At 39.7% G+C, this 26,273-nt stretch overlaps 1 protein-coding gene across 2 annotated transcripts; it reads left to right on the forward strand.

The window, feature by feature from the left end:
* The first annotated feature begins 55 nt into the window (after positions 1-55).
* LOC124254674 (pre-mRNA-splicing factor 18-like) lies at positions 56-9,847 on the forward strand. 2 transcript variants are annotated; one of them, XM_046688520.1, is made up of 10 exons: positions 56-150; positions 551-649; positions 1,822-1,896; positions 2,037-2,150; positions 2,399-2,545; positions 3,701-3,769; positions 5,462-5,602; positions 7,708-7,779; positions 8,472-8,627; positions 9,721-9,847. In XM_046688520.1, the coding sequence occupies exons 1-10, from the start codon at positions 88-90 to the stop codon at positions 9,802-9,804; spliced, it is 1,020 nt and encodes a 339-aa protein (XP_046544476.1). In that variant the 5' UTR covers positions 56-87; the 3' UTR covers positions 9,805-9,847. The 2 variants fall into 2 exon arrangements, with proteins under 2 accessions (XP_046544476.1, XP_046544477.1); XM_046688521.1 differs by having other exon boundaries at positions 1,825-1,896.
* The last annotated feature ends 16,426 nt before the right edge of the window (positions 9,848-26,273 follow it).

Genomic DNA, 26,273 nt, shown 5'->3' on the forward strand with positions numbered 1-26,273 from the left:
TGATTGGTTGAAAATAGGTCTATTTACCCAATCAGGTTCGGTTTCAGGTATATTGCATTGAGAGAGTTGTTTACGGTATGATCAGCAATGGATTTCATCAAAGCTGAAATTGAGAGAAAAAAGCGACAAATCGAGAACAGTAATCTATTAGTAAGTGAAATGAAACTGTCTGTAGAACTGTGATAAATTCCCCACTTCACTGAAGCTATTTCTACGTATAATTTCGTGTCACTTCATTGAAATATTGTACAGAATCGATGGTGTAAAAGCAAATTCTGAACTCTTCAGACAGAACACAATTCCAAGGGAGTAAAAATATGTCCCTACAACTACCAGTGGAGGGTCTGTTTTGTTCTATTACTGACTATAAGTATGTTGGTTGACATACAATATATCATGATATATAATGTCACACTTTGTCAGTCAGGAAAAATACAATGTTTGTCCCTATATCCAGATTTGTGATAGCAAAAGTGATAGTTGCTTATGCTGTTGACCACTGGTGTAGAACATAGTGATGAGAGTGATACTAGATGTTTATATTTTTCAGGCCCCCAACAAGAAGTATTTCAAGCGTGGAGACCTAGCTGCCCAGCAGACGGCAGAGTACTGGAAGAAGAACAAGGCTCAGGAGGAAGATGCTGAACAGGTAAGACAAGCTCTGTACTGAACTTTAACAGACAAGCTCTGTACTGAAGTTTTACAGGTAAGACAAGCTCTGTACTGAACTTTAACAGGTAAGACAAGCTCTGTACTGAACTTTAACAGGTAAGACAAGCTCTGTACTGAACTTTAACAGGTAAGACAAGCTCTGTACTGAACTTTAACAGGTAAGACAAGCTCTGTACTGAACTTTAACAGGTAAGACAAGCTCTGTACTGAACTTTAACAGGTAAGACAAGCTCTGTACTGAACTTTAACAGGTAAGACAAGCTCTGTACTGAACTTTAACAGGTAAGACAAGCTCTGTACTGAACTTTAACAGGTAAGACAAGCTCTGTACTGAACTTTAACAGGTAAGACAAGCTCTGTACTGAACTTTAACACGTGAAGACAAGCTCTGTACTGAAGTTTAACAGGTAAGACAAGCTCTGTACTGAAGTTTTACAGGTAAGACAAGCTCTGTACTGAAGTTTAACAGGTAAGACAAGCTCTGTACTGAAGTTTAACAGGTAAGACAAGCTCTGTACTGAAGTTTAACAGGTAAGACAAGCTCTGTACTGAAGTTTAACAGGTAAGACAAGCTCTGTACTGAAGTTTTACAGGTAAGACAAGCTCTGTACTGAACTTTAACAGGTAAGACAAGCTCTGTACTGAACTTTAACAGGTAAGACAAGCTCTGTACTGAACTTTAACAGGTAAGACAAGCTCTGTACTGAACTTTAACAGGTAAGACAAGCTCAGTACTGAAGTTTAGTCTACAAATATTGGCCATGGTGGTATTTGGAGTGTATGTTTGCATGTGTCCCATCATGCAAGTGGAATGGAGGTAATCTTGTAATGAGGAATTGTTGATATCTTTATGTGTTTGAATGCACTTGAATGAAAATCAGACCGAGACTGGCCAAGAATTAACTTGCAGAAAGATAGATTATGAGAATGAGACAGTAAATAACACTCACTCATCCTGCACATGAACAACTGAAACATAACCTGAAAGGTTTTTTCCAACAATAGCAATTGGAACAAAATGGTTTCTAATATGACTGTATATTGCACTAGGCAATTAGGACTTGAGGTTTGTGTCATTTTATGACAGAGAAAAGGGTGACTATTGATTCACGTGTTTATCAATATACATTTGTTGTTTTTCATGCACAGAAGAGTCAAGAATCAGGAGATCAGAAGCCAGAAAAGAAGGAAGACAAGAAGTATGATCAACTGCCCAGGAAAGAAGTGAGAATTGTTTAAATGATACAAAATGTAATTCATGTGACCCTGTAGCCACTGTATGACTGACTGATGACATCATTTGATCTTGTAGTTACAGTATGATTGACTGTTTGAGACAATGTGACTATCTGTGACTGTTCCAGGTGATCCGACGACTACGGGAGAGGAGTGAACCTATTCGACTGTTTGGAGAGTCCGACCTTGAGGCATACCTCCGTCTCAAGAAGTTGGAAACACAGGAACCAGACATCAGAAAGGTATACTTAAAACAAATTGGCATTATTCTTCTGTCAATATTGTGATAGTGTGTGGTTTTGAAAACTCCTATTCAACTTACTCAGGTATTGTAAAGGCTATATTTTGTAATCAGAAGCCAATATTAACGTAAACATGATCATTTCTATGATTATAAACATGTTATGACACTACTTCCCAATCTACAAAGGTGTTTTTACTCTGACATGTACTAAAGAATGATGTTAATAATGATTGTCTTGTGTTGAAGGGTCAAGGATTCGACAATGACTTCAAGGCAGCTATGGATCAAGTGGACCAGGCATACCTTAATGAGATCATCAAATCATCAGATGGATCCCAGCTTTCTAATGATGTGTTCATCAAAGATGATGGAACAACTGAGGAAGACATACCAGTGAGACACGTGTTATAGATTCTATAAAGAGGCCGTGTGGTAGGGCTGGTCCAGTGGGATATCTGTCATAGATCCTAAAACAGGATCCTGTGGTAGGGCTGGTCCAGTTGGGAATCTGTTATGACTTATGGATCCTAAAACTGTTATGGATCCTAAAACAAGATCCTGTGGTAGGGCTGGTCCAGTGGGATATCTGTCATAGATCCTAAAACAGGATCCTGTGGTAGGGCAGGTCTAGTGAGATATCTGTTATGGATCCTAAAACTTGATCCTGTGGTAGGGCTGGTCCAGTGAGATATCTGTTATAGATCCTAAAACAGGATCCTGTGGTAGGGCTGGTCTAGTGAGATATCTGTTATGGATCCTAAAACTTGATCCTGTGGTAGGGCTGGTCCAGTGAGATATCTGTTATGGATCCTAAAACAGGATCCTGTAGTAGGGCTGGTCTAGTGAGATATCTGTTATGGATCCTAAAACAGGATCCTGTGGTAGGGCTGGTCCAGTGGGATATCTGTTAAAGATCGTAAAACTTGATCCTGTGGAAGGGTTGGTCCAGTGGGATATCTGTTAAAGATCGTAAAACTTGATCCTGTGGTAGGGCTGGTCCAGTGAGATATCTGTTCTAACTTTTGGATCCTAAAACATGATCCTGTGGTAGGGTTGGTCTAGTGAGATATTTGTTATAGATCCTAAAACAGGATCCTGATGTAGGGCTTTTTGAGATATCTGTTGTGGATCCTACAAAGAGATCCTATTGTAGTGCTGGTCCAGTGAGATATTGGCTGTAGATCCTTAAGCGAGAACCTGTGGCAGGGCAGGTCCAACAAGATATCTGTGAGTGATCAATAGATGTGGGCATGTTGCATCCTCAGTCTATTGAGATCTCTGTTATAGATAAAAAAAACTGTATCCTGTGATAGGACTGGTACAGTGGGGTATCGGTTATGGATCCGTAAAGTGGATCCTATGTCATATTGTCAGAAGTTTCAACTCATGGGTTTTACAAAAATGTTAAACGCCTCAGAACTGCATAACTTTGAAGGATACCAAACATACATGTGATTGACAGTCTAAAAAGTGACTAAGGAATGGTGAATTTGTGTTTTTAGAAAAAAGGAGAAAGTGATTTGTGATGTCTGTGAACTATCTTTCCAGAAAATGCGTGAGCAGCTTGGAAAGGGCGATAAAGATGAAGACCAGTTGATTATGTTGAGATTTTTCAAGGTATGATACATTAATGTTCATAAAAGATCATCCAAAGGGTTTGTTGTCATGAAGGACAGAAATGTGCCTGAGGCAATGTCTAATTTTTTGTGTACCTAACTGAACTTGAATTAAGAATTTTCGTGTAACAGACCATTGCATAGCACTAGGGAAGCTAGATGAGACCATTAAATTATGTGCAAAGTTTATCTGTAACTAAAGCCATGAATTCTATACAAAGTTTACAGTTCAAACAGCTAAAAGCCTGTATAAAAATTTGCAGTTTTTATTGATCATTATACAACTAAGACCGTGTCACAACTGGTTGGATCTATTATTGTGAAGGGGTGCACCTTTGTCAGTTGATTGTCAACATGTCCGAGCAGCCGAGACAAGGTCGCCGTTTGACATCTCAGTGTGGAGAAATCGTCAGCAATGTCCTAACATTCTTTAAAAAAGAAGCTACAGATGGTTTAATGTTTCTGATTCATGAAATAGAAAAAGTGATAATGAACTGGGTGTAGAGAGTGATAGCGAGAGTGAATCGGATTGTGACAGTAACAGACGTCTGTACGTTGTAAAGTTAGTAAACCAAACTAGCTAGCATGTATGACTGTACAAACAATTCAATTAAATCATGAAATGATTGGGGTTTTTCAGAAGTGTTCAGAGCTCCAGATAAGATTTAGCTCATGTGGGTACTGCACCCAGTGTATTTTTGGGAGTGGGTATTATGAATGTTGAGTGGGTATTTCATTTTCCGTTACCCACTGCTTTCAAATATGTGCGTATTTCAGTCATTTTACTCACCTAAGTATTATGTGACTGAGCACGCGTTTACTAAGCAGGTATGTTCTGACTTATGTCATACCTAATCAAAACCAACTTAAATATAATGGAAATGATTTCATAAAAATCACTCATCCTATACTGACAGTATAACACTTGTGCTATACTAACAGTACATCTTGATAGCAATCGATGTCTTTTCATTACGCAAAGCGATTTTTATAAATATATTCCGTGACGTATTTGTTTTAAACTTTTGGCGTATCTAACATTTTAAATGCGAATTAGTAATGCTAAACAATTATTTTCAATGCGTGGTGGAAATTATCTATGCGCATTTTATGCAGCTTATATGGGCCTCTGCAGTGTTGTTTTCGAATCTGTAACGATTCCATATATGCATGTTTCGCACTTAACGCAACATTAATTACATTCTCTGTTCCCGCGTATTTATTGAAGTTAACTCAACCTGCCATTTGTGCCATTTGACCTCTCGGGTCATGAATATGCAGAGTAGCTCAGGTCAAGCTGAACAAGCTGTATGTGGGGCACATTTTTGTTTTACTCTACATGTAAGTCATCTTCAGAGCGAGCGAAAGAACTGAAGCCACTGGACCCAAGGGAGACAATCCAGCTGTAAACGCTTCTGAAGAGTGCACTAAATTGATTCTGTTACTTGTGTTCAGTCACATTGTCAAAAAGGCAATTTATTGATCAGTTAACTGATTGTCCTGTGCTGCAGGAACTGACCAGTTCAAATGGAAAAGATTTAATGTTCTTCTAAAAAATATGATAAAAACAAAAATGTTTTGTATGAAATATTTCTGTACTTCAGAGGCTTTTTTTTTTAACTATTGTGTAGCTCTTTGTCTGTTAATCATATGATGTGAAGGTTGTGTGTTACCATTGTAACAATTGTTCCAGTACATCATGAAGATGTGGGGGAGGATGTTAAACAATCGACAAGAGGATGATAAGAGGATGAACAGAGGGAAGCTGGACAGTGCTCAGCACACACAGACTGTCGGATATCTGAAGCCTCTCTTTAGAAAACTGAAAAATAAAGTAAGTAATTAACAGCCAATTGCACACAGACCTTCATAGTGGCCCAGTGGTCTCAGGTGCTTCATTTCACTGAGCAGAATATCTTGTCCCCTGAGCAGGGCAGAAACCTGTGATTGTGGGCTGGAGTTGGTGTTCATCCAGATGGTGTATCTGGGTTGTCAGCACAACATACTCAAAAGTCTTAGACTCTGGGCTTTCCCTGCACATGAAGTTGACACACCTTAACTTGAATATTGTTCAAAGTTGTGTTAAATCTAGCTCCCTCACAGGCGATCAGTTTGATGAGTGGATATGCGCTGAGTTTAGTATCCATGTTGAACTAAGGCGTGGTATTTACAGGGATGGCAATTTTGATCCATGTATTTCCGCCGATTTTATTTCAAATTGATCTTTCTGAAACCCCATACGATGACACAATATTAAGTTTTCAGCTGAAAATAGATTTTCCTGTTGCCATCCCTGTATATAAGTGGGCTGTGTCTATAAACCAGTATTTTGAGGTTTATCAGCATCACTTCCATGCTAATGGGTTCTAGCAGAGTGGTAAACGTCTGAGACCTGCTTTACTTCAAGCTTTCCTTGATTACTCAGAAATGGACTTAAAGGTCACATGCAGCGTAAAACACAACTTTGCAGATTCTGATACCTTTTCGGTATGGACTTACCAAACAAATCATCAAAATGCAAATTCAACATATAAAGTTGAAAAATAACGCGATGAAAAAACGCGCGAAATCGTAGTTCAAACGATTCACTAATTTTCCCCAAGCGCTTGGGGAATTCAAGTGGTTTCAACAGCTGGGCTGCGCTCATAGCACGTCGCGCAGTGAAATAGGTTCACGCGCAACTTGGAAGCCGGATTGTCCGCTGAATACTTGGTGAAAGCTTTGGTGTGAGCTATTTTTCTAATGTTTTGTTGATATCTCACAGGCGCGAGCTTTTATATGTTATGACAGTAAATTAACTGTTTATATAATTTCATTTGTCTATTTCACCACACGCTCTTCTTCTTACGAGTCACTTTCTCAGTTCGATACTTAAAAGCAATGTCATTATTTAGCGTTGACAGAATTTCTAACTGTGATATAGATATGTCGTTGTCACAGACAAAACTCAATGTCTTGTTTTATTGACACCTGTGTGTCTGCCTGCCTGTCTGCTAATGACAGTATTCAATACACAACTCGCGATCACTGACCACATGCAATTTGAACTTAACACCAATCAGGCTATACACCATAAACAAAATGCATTGATTTATGGCCCGAGTTCGGTCTCTGTCACATTATGTAATTACACAGACAGGCAGGTGTGATACTTGAACACATGACATGTTATGATGTCTGTTGATTGCAAAATGTTATACAAAAAAATGAGCATGTATTTACAAAACCCAACATCTCTATATATACACACACAATGAGCCATGAGGACATCTGCAAATGAACCAGCCGTTACACTTGAGTGCACACCCACCCGCTCTGACTGGGTTCGGTATCCCGGCTGCTTCGTTTCTTGGGAAGTAAACCCAAGTACAAAATATTGCACTTTTGATTTGCGATTGTACGCTTATAATTTTGTTTATATGTTTTTTCATAACCAGCAATGTATATTATATGTCATGAATAAGTGATAATTGTGTTTTATAAAGTTTGATTTTTGGGTTGCATGTGACCTTTAACTGTGGAGTTTAGCAATAGCACTGACATAAAAGATTTCCAACCCTGGATAATGTTGTCTGAAAGCACGCACTCACTCACTCACTCACTCACTCACTCACTCACTCACCTCACTCACTCACTCACTCACTCACTCACTCACTCACTCACCTCACTCCTCACTCACTCACTCACTCACTCACTCACTCACTCACTCTCACTCACTCACTCACTCACTCACTCACTCACTCACTCCTCACTCACTCACTCACTCCTCACTCACTCACTCACTCACTCACTCCACCACTCACTCACTCACTCACTCACTCACTCACTCACTCACTCACTCACTCACTCCACTCCTCACTCACTCACTCCACTCACTCACTCACTCACTCACAGCCTCAGTTCTATGTTATGTTTACATGGGTGTATGTTTTTTGCCAGAATGTAGACGAGGACATCCTAGACAGCATGGTGCTGATTGTACAGAGACTCATGGACAAGGACTATCTGGGGGTAAGAGGAATGGTTCTTTGTTGTGAGGTACCCACAATTCCATGCTTCAAGTGTCAAAACTGTTTTGAGTCCTATCTAGCACAGATGACTTGTGGAATCCAGATTTCACATGTCCGGAGAAATTGTCCAGTTTTGTTCAGTTCCAGGATCTTCTAATAATGAGCTAAAATCACAGATTTACGATTATGATCTTTAAACTGTGAGCTCATGGGTTTCACCAAAATGGTAACTTGCATCACTTTCAACTTACACGTTAAGCTGGCGTAACATGTCCTGACATCATCAGTTTTCTCTTGGTGCTCATAAAATACGAGTGAATGATAGAATACTTATAATATGGTACCTACCTGACATTTACTTACGATGTTTAATATGAAAGTCATTAAAGCAAATGTTTGTGTAGATCACTTCTCTAGTGAAGTGGTTGGTTACATCCTCGTAACTTGAAACTGATGTATTTCTCAACTTTTCAAAATGTTTTGTTGTTCTTTCTCAGCATTTTGTGACTGGAATGGTAGGGGTACAGTTTATTTGACAAACATGATGAAGTTACATCTCGTAAAGTATCAGAAAAAACAGTATTCAAAATGTAAGTGCGGAGATATATGTCGAGGGAAAACCTGAATGATAAATGAAGCACTGTTCAAAGTGGTGTGAAAACCAAGTATCGCACTGTTATTCTTCTCCTCCAGGCCAATGATTCGTACCTGGAGATGGCCATAGGAAATGCACCTTGGCCTATCGGAGTCACCATGGTTGGCATCCACGCTCGTACTGGGCGCGAGAAAATCTCCTCAAGATACGTGGCCCATGTGCTGAATGATGAAACACAGAGGAAATATATTCAGGTAGGTTTCGTCTTGTACGCAGATTCAAATGGAATGACTCGCTATCTTCAAGCTGCATTTAGGAGCTGATGTATCCATGAAGATGCCTTTTTAGATTTCATCTTTATACTTTCAAACCTGAATCGACAACTGGGTAGGACATGGCTATAATAGCTGAGATCAAGCAGAACAGATTATGATTATAAATTACCGTGATGTTTAGCAAGGGAAGTAACTCTTGTGATCCTAATGATGGGAATATGAAGGCAATGGTCTTGAGAAAACGATGTTCCAAGGCCTTCTTGTTCAAACAAAGTTGATTTCCTTAACTGACTAGTAAAATGTGACATATTCAAACAGCATATAATTTAAGTAATACATCTGTATTCAGCGTTTTTATTACTTGGTTTAGGTCTACAGGCCCAAAGTTTTACTTTGTGGAGTGACCGCCTTCATGGTGTAGTAGTTAGAGCCAGCCCGGCTGGAGAGCCGGAAGGTCGCTGAGTTCGATCCCCTGACTGCGACATACCAAAAGACGTTAAAATATGGTACTTGTTGGTCCCTGCCTGGCTTCTCGGCATTAATGGGTACAACAAGGACTGGTTGCCCTCGAGTCAGTATAATGTGTCTGAGTGGGGTATTCATGCTTCACTGCGGCATGATATCTCATGATAGTGGGCTAGCACTATGAAACCAGCTTCAGTCTGGGCTAGTACAAGCAGCCGCGCATACACATACACATACACACGCATGCACGCCGCCATATGAGCTAAATATTCTCAAACCGACGCTAAACCCCATTTCACCTCACCTCACCACTTTGTGGAGTAACTAAATATAATGAATGCTGTCTAACCTAACAGTGTTGAATGCTTTGACCCCTTTTTGAAACCTGTGATGTAAATGGTATTTGATGTCTGTAAGATGACTTGATGGTTCCGAAATATTACTCTTGAAAAATCGTCACTTTTGTTCTACTTTATATTGACAGCTTATCCTGTGTTATGAGGAAGAATCTGTAAATCAAGTAATAAACAAGACAAGGCTTTAATCATGTTTAACATTATTTTGTTAGAATATTTGGTAATTGAAAAAATATTTCTGTTTCCCTCAGGGTTTGAAGCGGCTGATGACACAGTGTCAGAAACTATTTCCCACAGATCCGTCTCGAAGTTTCAACTACAAGTGTCCAGTCTGAGCTCATTCCAAACAATACGATAGCATGTTCAGTAGAAAGGCCAGATAAGACTCTATCTCAGATCATTGACAGGTGTTGGTGAAACATGTATTTCAAGCTTTTGAAAACTGTGTGAGAGTCTGACAGATTAGATATTCATGTGATGTACATATTCATGGAAATAACTGTGTGAGAGTCTGACAGATTAGATATTCATGTGATGTACATATTCATGGGACTAACTGTGAAAATGAAATGAGGACTAATGTGTTGATGGAAGTGTTGCCATGGTAACATGACACTCAGAAGACATTTTATTATTTCAGGAGGCCTGATGTTGTAGTCTCATGGAAGCACTGAAACCATTATTCTGTCAATGCACACTGGAATTGTGCAATAACAAATCTTACCTAAACAGCCTAAATATTAAATATAAGCCTATTTGTTTGCTGAGTTCATTTAGGTCTCCCCTGTGTTGGTGTTGGTCACTCGTGGCTGTTATTGTGCTCTGATGGTGTGGGTGTTTTACCTAAGATCTGTCTGTGGGGTATCTGATCCAGTTGTTTTACCTAAGCTTATCTTAGCAGCCATCTTCATATATCCAAAGCTGGAATATTACTGAGTAGGACCTATGTAGCCCAGTGGTTATAGCACACCGGGTTCGTTTCCCGACATGATATTGCTGGAATACTGCGAAATTTGTGTAAAACCACCCACCTTATGTTTCTTTTAAAATATAAATCATTATTTAAGCATCAGCAGATGTTTTTTACCATGCTTCCTTGCCAAACTTGTATGTTTATGTTTTAACCCCAGTACGTTTTTTTTAATGTTTATACACAGATCCAGACTTGGGGTGTTGGGAGGGAGGAGAGTGCAGTACAGGGGTGCTGGTACACCCATTTTGAAACATGCAAATCATGTTCACATTTAAAAACATGCAACTAGATCATCTCATGTTTTCAAAGACCACAACCAGTAGCTTCTTTGACTACAAATGCAAATTCTATTTATGAATGCACTGTAGTCAAGAAGCATTTCTATGGTTTTAACTGATCATCCCACTTTTATATAAAGCATTATCAAGGCTTGATCCTAATGGTGAGTCTTTAATTATACAGATCCTAGCTGTGAAAAGGGGGTAACTCCTTCACTAAGTACAAGAATATTCACATGAGGCTGAGATGGTTGGGTTTACTGCTTTGATGATGGTGATCATATGAACATAACAACTAGTTATTATCACTTTCTCCCAGTCGCCTGTGAGGATGGACTGGGTATGCAAGAGGCAAACACTATGATTTAATTAGGATACTTGTATGTCTGTAAATAAACTTGACATGTACACAGATGAGTTGTTAGTGTTGTTCATTCATTCATTCATTCATTCAGGAGGGGCGGTGGATAGCCTAGTGATTAAAGGGTTCGCTTCGCAAAGCGGAAAACCCGGTTCGCTTCCCACATAGGCAAATTGTGTGAAGCCAATTTCTGGTGTCCCTGCCATTATATTGCTGGAATATTGCTAAAAGTGGCGTAAAACTAACCTCAGTCACTCATTCTTCAGGAAATGGGGGAAAGGGGTATTGTTTGTAAGAAGAAGGAGCCATTAACACTTAAACCAGTGAATAGTGTGAAAAAGCTTGGAAGAGAATATGACAATCACTCCTATTGTGCTCATTCACAAGTTCGGAAATCTATGAAAAATGTTCCTAGCCAAAAGGAGTGAGCGAGTGAGTTAAGTTTTACGTGGCTTTTAGCGATATTCCAATAATATCACGGGTGACACACTTTCTAATCCTATAGGGAATCGATCCTGGGTCTTCGGCGTGACGAGTGAACGCTTGAACCACTAGGCTACCCCACCGCCCCCTTGGCAAAAGGAAGTCCCACTGACTGCCATACACCTCACTGACCTACATTCACTAAACTGACCAACAGTGCAGTGACCACAGATAGTGACCAAAAGCGCAGTAAGTCAGTTGCAGTCACCAAAAGCGCAGTCACCAACAAACCACATTCTCTGACAAGTAAACCCTGAACAGAGTCAGGTTAACCAAAAGCTAACAAACAGCAGTCTCCAATAATAAATTTGTGAGGAATATCAGGCCGGGGACACCAGAAATTGGCTTCACACATTGCACCCATGTGAGGAATCGAACCCTGGTCTTCGGCGTGACGAACGCTTTAACCACTAGGTACCCCACCACCCTGGCTCCGAGTTGCTGCCAGACCACTACTGCACCTATATGTAGTCATGTATTACACACCGAATATAAAGTGGAATCCTGTTATCCATAATCATAGCTGCCCGGGACACAGTGTATTGTCCACAAACTACGACAGTTTAAACATTAACAAATGATCACCAATATACTGACTGATTGTTCTGTTCTTCAATACGGGCATGTAGTTTTCATTCATCATCCGTGTTTTTAGCCGATAAAGAAGATGGACCTCTCGTAATAAAAGTGTTTTTTGCTCATATTTACAATTCGAATTGTGTTCTATGTTTGTAGATTTTGAAGATCAGGTCTTGGACTTTATATATATGTTAAGTCAAAGTGTGGCATTGCTTCAGTCTAAGTAAACTTAGGCTCAGCATTATTCGTTAGACTGCTAATACTAAGACTCAGTATAGACTGACTGTCTGAGTTTGGATTTACGCCGCTTTTAGCAATATTCCAGCAACATCACGGCGGGGGGCACCAGAAATGGGCTTCACACATTGTACCCATGTGGGGATTCGAACCCGGGTCTTCGGCGTGACGAGCCAACGCTTTAACCAATAGGCTACCCCACCGCCCCGACTCAGTATAGAAGTGTAACGATAAGTGTTTTCATTCATTTGGGACTTACAAGTCCCAAACATTGTGTGTGTGGTGCCAAACGCCACATACATCCTTTATAATTAGTGTGGGGGTGTCATGAACATCACTATTTTGGTGAATCGCACGTGCATGTTTTGCACCAAGAGTATAAACACAGTCGACCTGAGATTGTTAGTGATATATGCAGAATCTCACCCGAGTGTCTTTTGATATCAAATGTATCACGAAGAGTTGATAAATATCCGAGGCTTGCAGATGATATTTTTACTTTTATTAAAGAGTGTTGATATATTTGATATCAGAGTGAGTGAGTTTAGTTTTACGCCGCGCTCAGCAATATTCCAGCTATAGGGCGGCGGTATTTGACAACAGACATGATAATGGCCCGTCGTCCGCTCATTTCCGATAACTAGAGGGCGGGTTCATGTTAATTCCATCCATTTTAGCTGTAACACTATGATTTATTCATTTCTCATTGTCAGATTTAGTCAGTGTGCACTCAACAACGTGTTGAAGTTTAAAAAGGGAACTAGTTTTTTCTGGCGATGGTGTAAGTTCAAGGAGTGATATGATTTAAGCTTTGACCTTGATGAACTTTGACCTGGTTTAAATAATGAATTTCTTTCACGGAAAAACAGGATAAAACGAGTTGAATTAGAATAGGATAACTGATATTACGAAATTTGCGGCTATATAACCACCGGTATATGTCCCCAATTCGTCAAACACAGTGCAGTTATCTCCTAAATGTGCTCATCACATTGGCGAGGTTATCAGTAGCGGAGCGAGAACGAGCCACTGGAATTTCGCAGATATCGCCAGAACGGTCGCTGTACAAGACAGACCATGATGAGACTAATGGCACTTGTCTGACACCTGACACCTGTCCCAAAACTGCAAGACTGAGAGTGACCATCGACACAATGACCGTCACCATCTCCATCAGCGCAACCGGATTTCCACAGTGACATCATGAGCAGCAATAACTTTTGGTCGCCTCAACAGCGACCACAACGAAGAGACGACTGTGTACAGTCGCCACCCCGACCTAACGACCATCTCGGGTCACGTCATTAACCTGGGACTGAATCGTCCATGGTGGGCGCGCAGCTCGAAGCGGGTTAACATCGCAATTACATACGATATTTGTTGTGCTCTGGCAACACGTACATAGTGTTTGTGACTCCAAAAAAATAATTCCCTAGTACCTGGTGTGTACTTTCTTTTGTGCGTCAGTTTAGTTAAGACATAACATGTATGTTAGTTGTCATGGCGATCTCGTGGCCTGGTATTTCACCTGACGCATAATCGATTACTTACGTCAGTTTGTCAGTTTAGGTAAGACAAAAATATTATTTCTATCGTTTGAAGTATGAATTAGAGGGAAATTATTTTCTCCTAGCGGTATGAAGCGTTCACATGGGTTATCTGCCCGGTAGGTGGCGTGTTATGGGAGTATATAAGGGTGTAGATATTTGAATTTGGCATTCCCGATTAGTGCACTCCCGGCCTTTCAGCATTTATCTTGTTTGTATTCTAACGTTGTATTTCTGTATGGTATTGTATGCCATACATCGGCTGTCGAGCCGTTATAATACGGTAATATGGTATTGTATGCCATACATCGGCTGTCGAGCCGTTATAATACGGTAATATGGTATTGTATGCCATACATCGGCTGTCGAGCCGTTATAATACGGTAATATGGTATTGTATGCCATACATCGGCTGTCGAGCCGTTGTAATACGGTAATATGGTATTGTATGCCATACATCGGCTGTCGAGCCGTTATAATACGGTAATATGGTATTGTATACCATATATCGGCTGTCGAGCCGTTATAATACGGTAATGTTGTAATGTATACCATGTGTCGGCTGTCGAGCCGTTATAATACGGTAATGTTGTAATGTATACTATATATCGGCTGTCGAGCCGTTATAATACGGTAATGTTGTAATGTATACCATATGTCGGCTGTCGAGCCGTTATAATATGGTAATGTTGAAATGTATACCATATGTCGGCTGCCGAGCCGTTATAATACAGTAATGTTGAAATGTATACTATATATCGGCTGTCGAGCCGTTATAATACGGCAATGTTGTAATGTATACCATATGTCGGCTGTTGAGCCGTTATAATACTGTAAAGTTGTAATGTATACCATATGTCAGCTGTCGAGCTGTTATACTACGGAAATGATGGAATGTCGAGACGTTATACTACGGTATTATGGGAATAATGTATTGGCTGTTATGATATTGTCCATTGAATACCGTATGTGTTTTGATGACAGAACAAATTGTCAGCATACTGTATATTATGAATCTCAGGTGTATGTTTGAATGTTGTGTAAATAATGCTTATATTTATGTAATTTATGCTGCTGTTGTCAGTTGTGCAAATGCTCATATCAACGCTACACATCTACGTCCATTTACTATAAACCCTCCAGTCGCTGTATTGCAGCTATGTCCACGATACTGAATCGTTTATGTAGACGTCAATGAGGGCGACTAGGAGTATATGTATGTTAGTTGTCATGGCGATCTCGTGGCCTGGTATTTTGACTGGCGCAGAATCGTTTACTTACGTCAGTTTAGGTAAGACAAAATATGCATGTTAGTTGTCATGGCGATCTCGTGGCCTGGTAGTTTGCCTGGCAAAGAATCGTTTACTTACGCACCTCCTGTATGTACTAATTGTGTGTACGCATGCATGCCATGAAGATCTCACTAGTGATCATAATTAGTCACGCTTCTCCTGTTCCCGTATCCACAACACGCACAACAAACACTGGAAATAGTCGCGTATGAGCAGTATCTACAATCACAAGATTAAAGAGAAATTATACGTTACTGACGCATGACACTAATCAGTCTATTTCACCAGGTCGTCAATGCTTCACGAATATTTGGGGCGGTGGGGTGTCTATTGGTTAAACCGTTCGCTCGTCACGCCGAAGACCCGGGCTCGATTCCCCAAATAGGTACAATGTGTGAAGCCCTTTTCTTGGTGTCCCCCGCCGTGATGTTGCTGGCATATTGCTATAAGCGGCGTAAAACTAAAATCACTTACTCAGTCACCTATACCTAAACATAACGTTTCTTCATCAACGTTTATACCAACCCGAGAAGTGGTGAAGAAGATAGTTTTACCATCCACCATGGATTTGCAAACCCAGATCCTGTTTCAAAAGAACATGAAGATTTCCCAGCAACATTTACTGACACAAACCGAAGCCACCACTTTTTCGTGATAAAGATTTATTAATGGATAGTGCTAGACGAACTGCTAGTCTCTGAAATGAACATATTGTACAGAAAAAAAGTTTTTGAATTAAAATAAAATACAATGAAAAGGAGCCCAGAGACTTTCTTCATTTTCCTGAAACTATGGTAATCTATAGTTGCCACACATTCTAGACTTGCATGGGCTTCATTGACTATATTTGTTTCAGGGTCTGTATAGCAGAGTAAGATTGGGCATGACATAAACTAATGTGTAAAATGTATTTAATTCACTCTTAGAGTTTTAAATTTTAGACCAGGCTTTTTCAAGCTTGGTATACGAATCCACCGACTCCTTAACATTGAAATGTGAAAATACAATTATTAAAGGCAGTGTAATATTTTGCAATCATCACAAGTGAAATAAATTTTAAAAGCTTATGTGCGGTCGACATCAGTATTGATAAATTCAGAACAATGACTAATGTTAAATCTCGACAGATAGGAGTGTGTGTAAGGGGAGAAAATGGTTATTTATTTTTGCTTTTCGTTCTAATTTCTCTCTCCCCCATTTCCAGGAAATAGAAACGTGTTTGGGGTTAAGTAATCTGTTAACCTTAAAAGATGTCTGGCTTTACATTTCTAATCTGAAGTATTTTACTGACACATGAAAATAGCAAGATGACCACTGAATATTCAGAGTGGTACTTGACACAGCAAAATCCCGAACAACAGAAATGCTTCCTGTCATTTCGTTGAGAGTGTGGCTAGTCTAAACGTTTACTCAAAAGGTTCCTGGTTGTTTTCAGTCCTTCCTTCTTTTCTCCGTCATCGTCATACTCCATGGATTCCATCTTGTCAGCTCTTTTCTGACTCTTAGCTCTAAGCTCTGACTCTCGCTCTGACGCTCGTTCTGACATTCGCTCGCTCAGACTCTTTGTCGTGGAATCGCTTGTTTTCAGGGTGGGTTTCCAGTTTGAAGCATCTGCACAAAATAAAAACAACAAGTGCCACATTGTTTCATTCCCTTGCATCACCATTTGTACAGAGTTTTAATAACTTTTGGGGGGCGGTGGAGTAGCCTAGTGGTTAAAGCGTTCGCTCGTCTCGCCGAAGACCCGGGTTCGATCACCACATGGGTGCAATGTGTGAAGCCCAGTTCTGGTGTCCCCGCCGTGATGTTGGGGTTACAATTCTAACCCGGATCTTCACAAGTCTTAAAGGTCCAGAAGTTTTGACTGACTGACTGAGTTTGGTTTTACGCCTCTTTTAGCAATATTCCAGCAACATCACGGCGGGGGACACCAAAAATGGGCTTCACACATTGTACTCATGTGGGGATTCGAACCCAGGTCTTCGGCGTGGCGAGCCAACGCTTTAACCGCTAGGCTACCCCACCGCCCCCGCAGCGCCTCTAGAATAAGAAATGACAGAGAACTGGTAGATACGAAATGCTACCGAGAAACCTGGCGGAGAAGATCACTGTCAGTGAAACCAGCCACGAGTTTGTCTGGCCCAAAGTCTGTAACTTACAGGGCTTTGTGTAAATGTTTGGCTCTAACAGATACAACAACTGCCGTTAAACTGCCATGGGTGCATACAGTTATCTTGCATGACCTACCTGGTAATGACGACTCGCAGATACCCATGTTGTTCCCAAGCTGAAGTTATCGGCTTCTTGTGAGGTTATTGTGAAACTCTGAAACAACGGCATTCGTGACTAAAGACATCTTTGTAGCATAATTAATGTTTAGGCATATTAATAAAGTAGTAAAACATGAAATAGTATCTTCCTTTTTCCGTCCAGTCATTCAAAAGTTTAAAGCTTTAATGACAACTGATAAAATGTAAAATCATAACTTGTCCGTGTTTCGAAACAATGCCATTCTGTGGGGAGATGAATTGTACTGTCAACTACTGAGGTTGCTAGCCCCTTTGGCGTGCAGGATTGGGGGTGCAGTCTGAAGGGGCTGAATTATTATTTAAAATTATCGGTGTGCCGAAACTACTCTTCTATGTATAATAGTTTTTGGTATTGTAACAACCTCCTCTTGTTTTACCAAGAACCATGTTTCGTAGGTTTCTTTAATTATGTAAGCAGTGATCGACATTCTGCTCTTTTGTATGGTGAAGTTTGACATTTGTAATTCATATTAAGTAGTACTCTACATTCAGTGGTTAGAAAATTAAATTCAAAGTGAAAAATGTGTTGGCATCCGTGAGTCAGAAAAGGGTCACTGGCATTCTCAGCAATCCATCACATCCATGTTCTACTGGTGCCAATTGCATACCCTTTGCCTAAGATTGGTTAATGGATTGATAACTGACATGGTAATGACTCATGTTTAACGTACCGATTGTGGGACCATTAGATATTCAACAATAACAAAAATGAAGACATCTCAAGGGAGTTGGAATCGATGGTCGGTAGATTATATTCCTTTAAAACTAGCATTTATGGGACTAACAAGAGCACAAATGTGTCAAAAGGTAGCATGTTTAAGATCAGCATGTTTCAAATGTTTAAACATCTTAATGTCTTCAACAAACTGGTCTTCTTTGGAGTAAATCAATCAAACAATACTCATCGTTTGTTACAGACATGATCCAAACTGAAATGAGGGGTTTGCTGGTCAGTAAGACTAGTCATACTTCTGTACGTCATTATTTCAAAATCCCACGTGGACACTAATGGCGAGCTGCCGTTCATAACTATAACAATAAACGTTACCTACCAGACAATTTTATACCTCATTCGTCAGAAAGTGAATTTTTCGAAATGTTAGCATAACTATCAGCCGTTACATGAAGTCATTATCACCTCACTCTTTGGCTGCATGTAATTGTTTAAATCAAAATATGCAAATACTGAAACCTTACTTATTACATTATGATAAAATGTTTTTCTACCAAACTTGTTACAAGTGTTACAAGTTACAAGTGTTACAAGTTACAAGTTACAAGTGTTACAAGTTACAAGTGTTACAAGTTACAAGTTACAAGTGTTACAAGTGTTACAAGTTACAAGTGTTACAAGTGTTACAAGTGTTACAAGTTACAAGTGTTACAAGTGTTACAAGTTACAAGTGTTACAAGTTACAAGTGTTACAAGTTACAAGTTACAAGTGTTACAAGTTACAAGTGTTACAAGTTACAAGTTACAAGTGTTACAAGTTACAAGTGTTACAAGTGTTACAAGTGTTACAAGTTACAAGTGTTACAAGTGTTACAAGTTACAAGTGTTACAAGTTACAAGTGTTACAAGTTACAAGTGTTACAAGTGTTACAAGTGTTACAAGTGTTACAAGTGTTAACTAACACACTTACCCCAACAAACACCAGCTGCTTCTGAATCGTAATTCCGGATTGTTTATGTATGTAGTTGTGTCTCACAACAAGTACTGAAAAACCCCAACCATGGTGATGGTTATCTTAGTTGATTTATATTATGGTAAATATACACAGAGTGTTTTCATTTTAATAAATATCGATAATTACATGTAATTTTGCCATGTCGGTGTACGTATTATCCAGCTTAAATGATGCATGGAACCATTGTTGCCTTAACGAAGTGCTTGAGTCCCATGAACGACGCCATACAAGTCTCAGCAATGTTGTATCCTCTATATATTAGACCGCCTCCGTGGTGTAGTGGTTAGAGCGTCCGCCCGAAGAGCTGAATGTCGCGGGTTCGATCCCCGACCGCGTAATACCAAAAGACGTTAAAATATGGTACCTATTGGTCTCTGCCTGGCGCTCGGCATTAATGGGTACAGCAAGGACTGGTCGGCTCGGAGTCAGTATAATGTGTCTGAATGGGGTATTCATGCTTCACTGCGACATGGTATCTCAGTGGGCTAGCACTATAAAACCAGCTTAAGTCTGGGCCAGTACAAGCAGCCGCACATACACATACACACGCATGCACGTCGTCATATGAGCGAAATATTCTCAAGCACGACGTAAAAACCAATTTCACCTCACCTCTTGAAATATAGTTGATGATTCTTAAAAAACAATTTTCATGTCGGCAGGTAAAAATATTTTTTTAAATTGTAATTTTTATTTATTACCATTTTTCACAGTATTGTAGGCATGTTCTGTGGGATGTCCATGAACCAAATTTAAAAAATGCCAATTCACGTAGTCTGTATAGAAAATGAATATATTTCATAGTTTGATCTACTCTAAATACATGACTGACCTATTGAATTACGTCTATAAGGAAACTAAGTCAACTGGCCACGTCACTGATACGTACATTTCAGAATTCATCGCCCCACTGCTGTATAAGGTCACTGGCTGTGGTTCAGCCGTATTGAGTTGTGTCTGTTCAACAGTCTTGAAATGATGCAAGGATGATGCGCCCAACTTGATGTCCAATTTGTCTGAGAGACATTCCTGTATTTCTCGTGCCAATAATTTGCACCTTGTAGCCTCTGACAATTTACGACGTGCCATGACAATTATGGTACTGAAAATCCAATCCAAATTGAAAGGAGAGAGTGGGACATGTTATCAGTAAAAACTTGATTTCAACAATGTTGGAGTAGGAAATTTCACGTGCAGTAAGCGTCGTTGCACGTGTATTGAATACCTCCACACATATGTCATGCTATACAGCGAGATGCACAATGTTATCAAATCATTCAGATACATGTTTTGTTTATTTAATTCACAGAATTATAGGTCAATGAATTAGGTGTTGCTTTATTAATTTCCATTGATAACGGGTGTTTCCGACAGGGCTTTACCCTTTCGCGAGCACCTGGTGTCATCACTGATTTTCACTGATCCATTCATATACTCATGCCAATAATGGTTGTCACCCCACCCCCTCCCCAACCCCACACCACACGCCCTCTCCAATTAAAAATATTGAAGGGGGTGACGACCATTATTGGCATGAGTATATGATTTTCATAGCTGTTTTGTCCTTTGCATCAAATGGAATCTACTGGATAGTCAAGACTGGATACTATTTCCACTGACATTATACGTGTACTGGGTATCGTTATATGGCATCTTTACAATATCATGGATCAAATTCGAAATCCAACTGGAGTGAGTGAGTGAAATGAGTTTTACGCAGCTTTTAACTTTTCAGCAATATTCCAACAATATTTTTGCAGCGGCCACTAGAAATGGGGTTAACACGTAGTCACGTACTCAATTTAGGAATCGAACCCGGACTTTCGGCGAACGCGATATAAGTACTGGAAACACTATTTTTGCTCTTTAACAATAATGATAAGCTAACATGTATATTTCAGGATTGATTTGAACACAGGCAAAACAACGAATTAGTTTTCAAAAATAAGAAGTGGTGTCCTTTGTTTCAAACAGATTTCTTATTTACGCCGCTTTTGGCATTATTTCAGCGATATCACGGCGGGGACAAAAGAAATGGGCTTCACACATTGTACCCATGTGGGGAATCGAACCCGGATCCTCGACGTGACGAGCGAACGCTTTAACCACTAGGCTACCCCGCCGCTCCCGGAACATTAAAAGTCTTCGCACATGCGCATGTTATTATTACGTATTTTTTCATCCAAAGAAGTAAAATCCGACACACATTTCAGTGTATATCCATAACACCTTATTTTATACACGCATGCACATTGTAGATACACATCAGGAAGTTTTGTATCTCCGTTCAAGACCCGGAAAATTAAGAATGAGTGAGTATGGTTTTACGCCACTTTTAGCGATATTCAAGAAATATCAAGGAGGGGGACACCTGAAATGGACTTCACATATTGTACCCATGTGGGGAATCGAACCCGGGTCATCGGCTTGGCGAGCGAACGCTTTAACCACCAGGCTACCCCGCCGCTCCCGGAACAGTAAAAGTCTTATTTTATACACGCATGCACATTGTAGATACACATCAGGAAGAGAAAGAAAGCTCTGTTAAACATTTATGACACACACTATTAGCGTCTGACGGAACAAAGCTCACATTAAAGTAATATATTCTCTCCAGATAGATGCTCATGGCTATGAAAAATCAGCGATTATCATGTGATGTTATATGACTGAGTGAAACATGGTTACTTGGTGGTATTCATAACAAAGCTAGTTCTATCCCAGGGTTCTACATACCTTGCAGGGAAGAAGGGCATCTTGGGGCGGAGACGCTTGAATGCTGTTGCATATATGCTTTTGTTTTGTCTGTTCTTTGTTAAACGGTGCCCTCAGCAATATTCCAGCTATATGGCGCCAGTCTGTAAATAATCGAGTCTGGAGCAGACAATCCAGTGATCAACAGCACGAGCATCGATCTACGCAATTACGCAAAATTATACAAAGGGCATCTGTGTACCCAATACTCTTTAAAATATATCACTCCAAAATTAAACCTATTCTGTTATTTGGCTCAGAGGTTTGGGGTTTTACACATTTTAATGTGTTACAAAGGCTTCATCTTTATGCGTGTAAAAGATTTTTAGGTGTTGAGGTCAGTACGTCTAATTGCATGGTTTATGGAGATCGTTACCCTTTATATATTGAAGCATATAAGCAAATTTTAAGATATTGGATAAAGTTAGTAAATATGCCAGTCACAATATCCCCAAAATGTTACAATATGATGTGTTTATATGACAGAAATGGTAAGATAAATTGGGTAACAAATGTGAGAAATGTGTTTGAAACATGTGGATTTGGATATACTTTTAAACTTGATTGTATTAGCTTCCCAAATGTATTTATTTAATCTGTAACACCAAGGTTAAAAGATATGTACTTGCAACTCTGGACTGCCTCGTAAACTCTGTCACCCAAAACCTCATTATATAGCACTTTTAAATCAGATCTTATAGCAGAGCATTACCTCCTTGATGTTAACATTAAAACGTTTAGGACAGCCATTGCACGATTACGATGTACATCCCATGAATTATAAATAGAGAAAATAGACTGTGTATGTTATGTGATTTAGGGGTGATAGAAGATGAGTGTCATTTTGTATTAGTTTGTCCGTATTAAGAATGTTATATATCCCTCCATTTTACCGCATCAGTCACTGTGAATATAAATTAAAGTTCTTGTTGAAAGCAACAAATCTACAAATTGTTAAAAGTCTATCAACGTATAGCTATCATGAGTTCAACAATAGGAAAACTGTTTTAAGTATTATGTGACTGTACACACTTGTATTGTACTATAGGCCTGTGAAAGAAAGAAATTGAAAACCTTTCTCGTCTGAGAAGCCGCACTTTTTGGAGGCCTGACCCAGGATAATGTCCCAGAATACCCAAACACTAATGGCATACACTCGACAAATTTCCTGTGTTGATTAATTGATAAACATCGAGAATAGGTCTGGACTGAGGACAACGCCCTGTCATACACCCATATCGATCAAACACATGAAAATGCATATTATCAAACTTAACACACGCACGTCCTTGATTATGTATAGCTTGTACTCCATTTATCCTTTTCGCAGAAATTCTCTTGCTTTCAAAACCGTCCATAATTTAAACCTGTTAACCAAATCAAACGCTTTCTAAAATCCACAAATAGAGCTTAATCCTTCACCTTTTCTTTGAAATCATACTGTTGAATCACTGATAAACGAATGCATTGTCAATGGTCGAGTATCCCCGACGGAATCCGGCCAGTGATACCACACGTTTATCATATTAGGCATTTAGTCCAAAATGTATTCAAAATAGATGCATATATTTTACTAAAAATGCTTAAATTCCCATAGAAACCCTTAACGATTTTGACATCCGTTCATGATTGTATTACACAGGAAAACATATTTAAAATTGATCACTAAATGTATATTTTTACTGATAGCCGACACCCCACCGGTGTCAGAGGTAAAAGCTGGCATACTGTTTACATACAAAGTAATGTGTGTAAAAGAAGAATACAGAAGATAAACATGTTTACAAAGAAAATATAAAACAGTAAAGGTTGGAAATGAAGTGTGTGAAGTGGGTTTAACGTCACTTTTAACAGTGTTCCAGATACATTGACGGGAAGAGTGAGTGAGGTAGATTAACGTCACATTTAACAGTATTCCCGATATGACGAAGTGAGAAGGCAGTGAGGTGGACTGACATGAAAGCCTGTCGTGGTGCAGGTTTTTGATTTCAGTTTTTGTGGATCCCACTAGCACAGGTGAACGTTGCTTTACGACTCATCAGCAATTTTGCAGCTATTCACGGCACACTAACAAAGGTATCATGCTGTCAGAGCAAGAAACATAATCATGGCGAAGCGGGATTCGAACCCACAATCGTAGCTTCCTGAGATCCCCAAGGGACGCAATTCTGCAGAGATGCCATAGACCTATGTTGTTGTTGCTGTTTAACGCCGCACTCAGCAATACCCCCACTATACGGTCTGTACATAATCGGGCAAGACAATCCAGTGATCAACGACATGAGCATCGATTTCCACAATTTGGTTGCGTCCATAGACGTATGATCCAGTGTGCCCCAAGTATACCACTGACAAGATAGCAAACAATGTCAGATGGCTCCACGAACCATGACATAAATTCATGTTTCCTCTGCAGTCACGTGTTCACATCTGAACTGTTAGGGTAACGAGATTAAGTGCAACAGGTTAGGGTCCAGGACGTCGACTTTGAGTTAAGAAAGAAGGCCCATGTCCTGTCCGTTTCGACATTTTAGCAATTTTGTATTATAGAGACAATGACGGGTCTACGTGTTGTTGGAAGAGGACAATCCGCAATATGAGAATGAGAGCACACCTTATGAGTGAGTGAGTGAGTTTGGTTTTACGCCGCTTTTAGCAATATTCCAGCAATATCAAGGCGGGGGACACCAGAAATGGGCTTAACACATTGTACCCATGTGGGGAATCGAACCCGGGTCTTCGGCGTGACGAGCGAACGCCTTAACCACTAGGCTACCCCACCTACACCTTATGAGAAAACGAGCCAAAGATATGTATAAAGATCGTGTTTTATTTCAATCTCAGTTCACTTAGTATTTATTTTACATATTTATACAAGTACATTATGAATTTATGACAGATGCAAAGGATGAGACACTGAATCAGCCAACTGCTTGACAGTTAACGTTCCATTGTGACGACGACGTTCCAGGTCTCGGTATTTCTTCTTCTTCTTCATGGGTTGATCTCTCTTTGAAAGCTCATATTGACACAGTCTGCAAATCCTGTTATTTCCATTTGCGGAACATTAGCAGCATCCGAAGCTCCCTTACTACAGCGGCAGCTCATGCACTGGTGCGATCTCTGGTTCTCTCAAAGATTGACTACTGTAAATAGCATCTTTTATGGACTTTCCGAAAAACTCCTATCAAAACTCCAGAAAGTACAAAACTCTGCAGCTCGACTTGTCAGCAAAGTTCCCTCTAGGATCCACATAACGCCTGTTCTTAAGTCTCTTCACTGGCTACCAATCAGAGCCAGAATTGAATTCAAGGTCCTGAGTCTTGCCTACTAGTGTTACCATCTTACGGCTCCAGACTACCTTGTTGAGCTAGTCACCAAGCACAATCCTTCCAGAATGTTAAGATCGGCAGATAGACACCTTCTCACCATTCCCAGACAGAAACTCCGGGCATTCAGGTTTCGCTCCTTCAGCTATGGTGCTCCACAGTTGTTGAATCAACTCCCGACTGAACTCAAAATGTCTCCCTCCATTGACTCATTTAGAAGTTCCCTGAAAACCCATCTTTTCAGAAAATATTACAATCTATAACTTAACTTTCCAAAAATTTCACCCTCGTTCTAGCATAACCTTTGCTTTGTAAATATTTGTAAATATGTAGCGCTTTGAGCATGCTTTGTGTGTGGAATTCAGCGCATTATAAATACATATATTATTATTATTATTATTATTATTATTATTATTATTATTATTATTATTATTATTATGGGTTGTCTTTGGCCTCCGGCATCTTGCACCAACTTGTGCTAAGTGTTGGACTGCTCCCTGGACAGGGACGTGCTGACTGCAACATGTTGGGATGAGCCTTGCCGATGGTACGTTTCAGGCGGGAATGCCAACATTCACTGTTGACGCTGTTGAATCAGTCCTTCTCTGTGCATTTCCAGGAAATTCAGTCTCGTTTCCTTTTGTTGACTCTATATTTGAGTCCAGCGACACATAAACAACGACCACGAGTCTTATACAAATCCATACTCGACTTCATGAGCTGACACAGTGCAACCACTCATGCATGCATCATGTAAGCTGAATAATACGTATTGTGATATGGCAAATTTAACCGTAATTATAGAAATTAATTGAAATGAAAGTAATACGTGTATGTTCACCATCATATAACGCAACTAAGGTAACCATCACCATGGCTGATTTTATCAATACTTGTTTTGAAACAAACAAACTACATATCTAAACAATCCGAACATTTAGGAGAAGATAGTTAAAACTATATACAATGCCGT

Source organism: Haliotis rubra, unplaced genomic scaffold (assembly GCF_003918875.1).
Source record: "Haliotis rubra isolate DU_JTF1 unplaced genomic scaffold, ASM391887v1 Scf58, whole genome shotgun sequence".
Lineage (NCBI taxonomy): Eukaryota > Metazoa > Mollusca > Gastropoda > Lepetellida > Haliotidae > Haliotis > Haliotis rubra.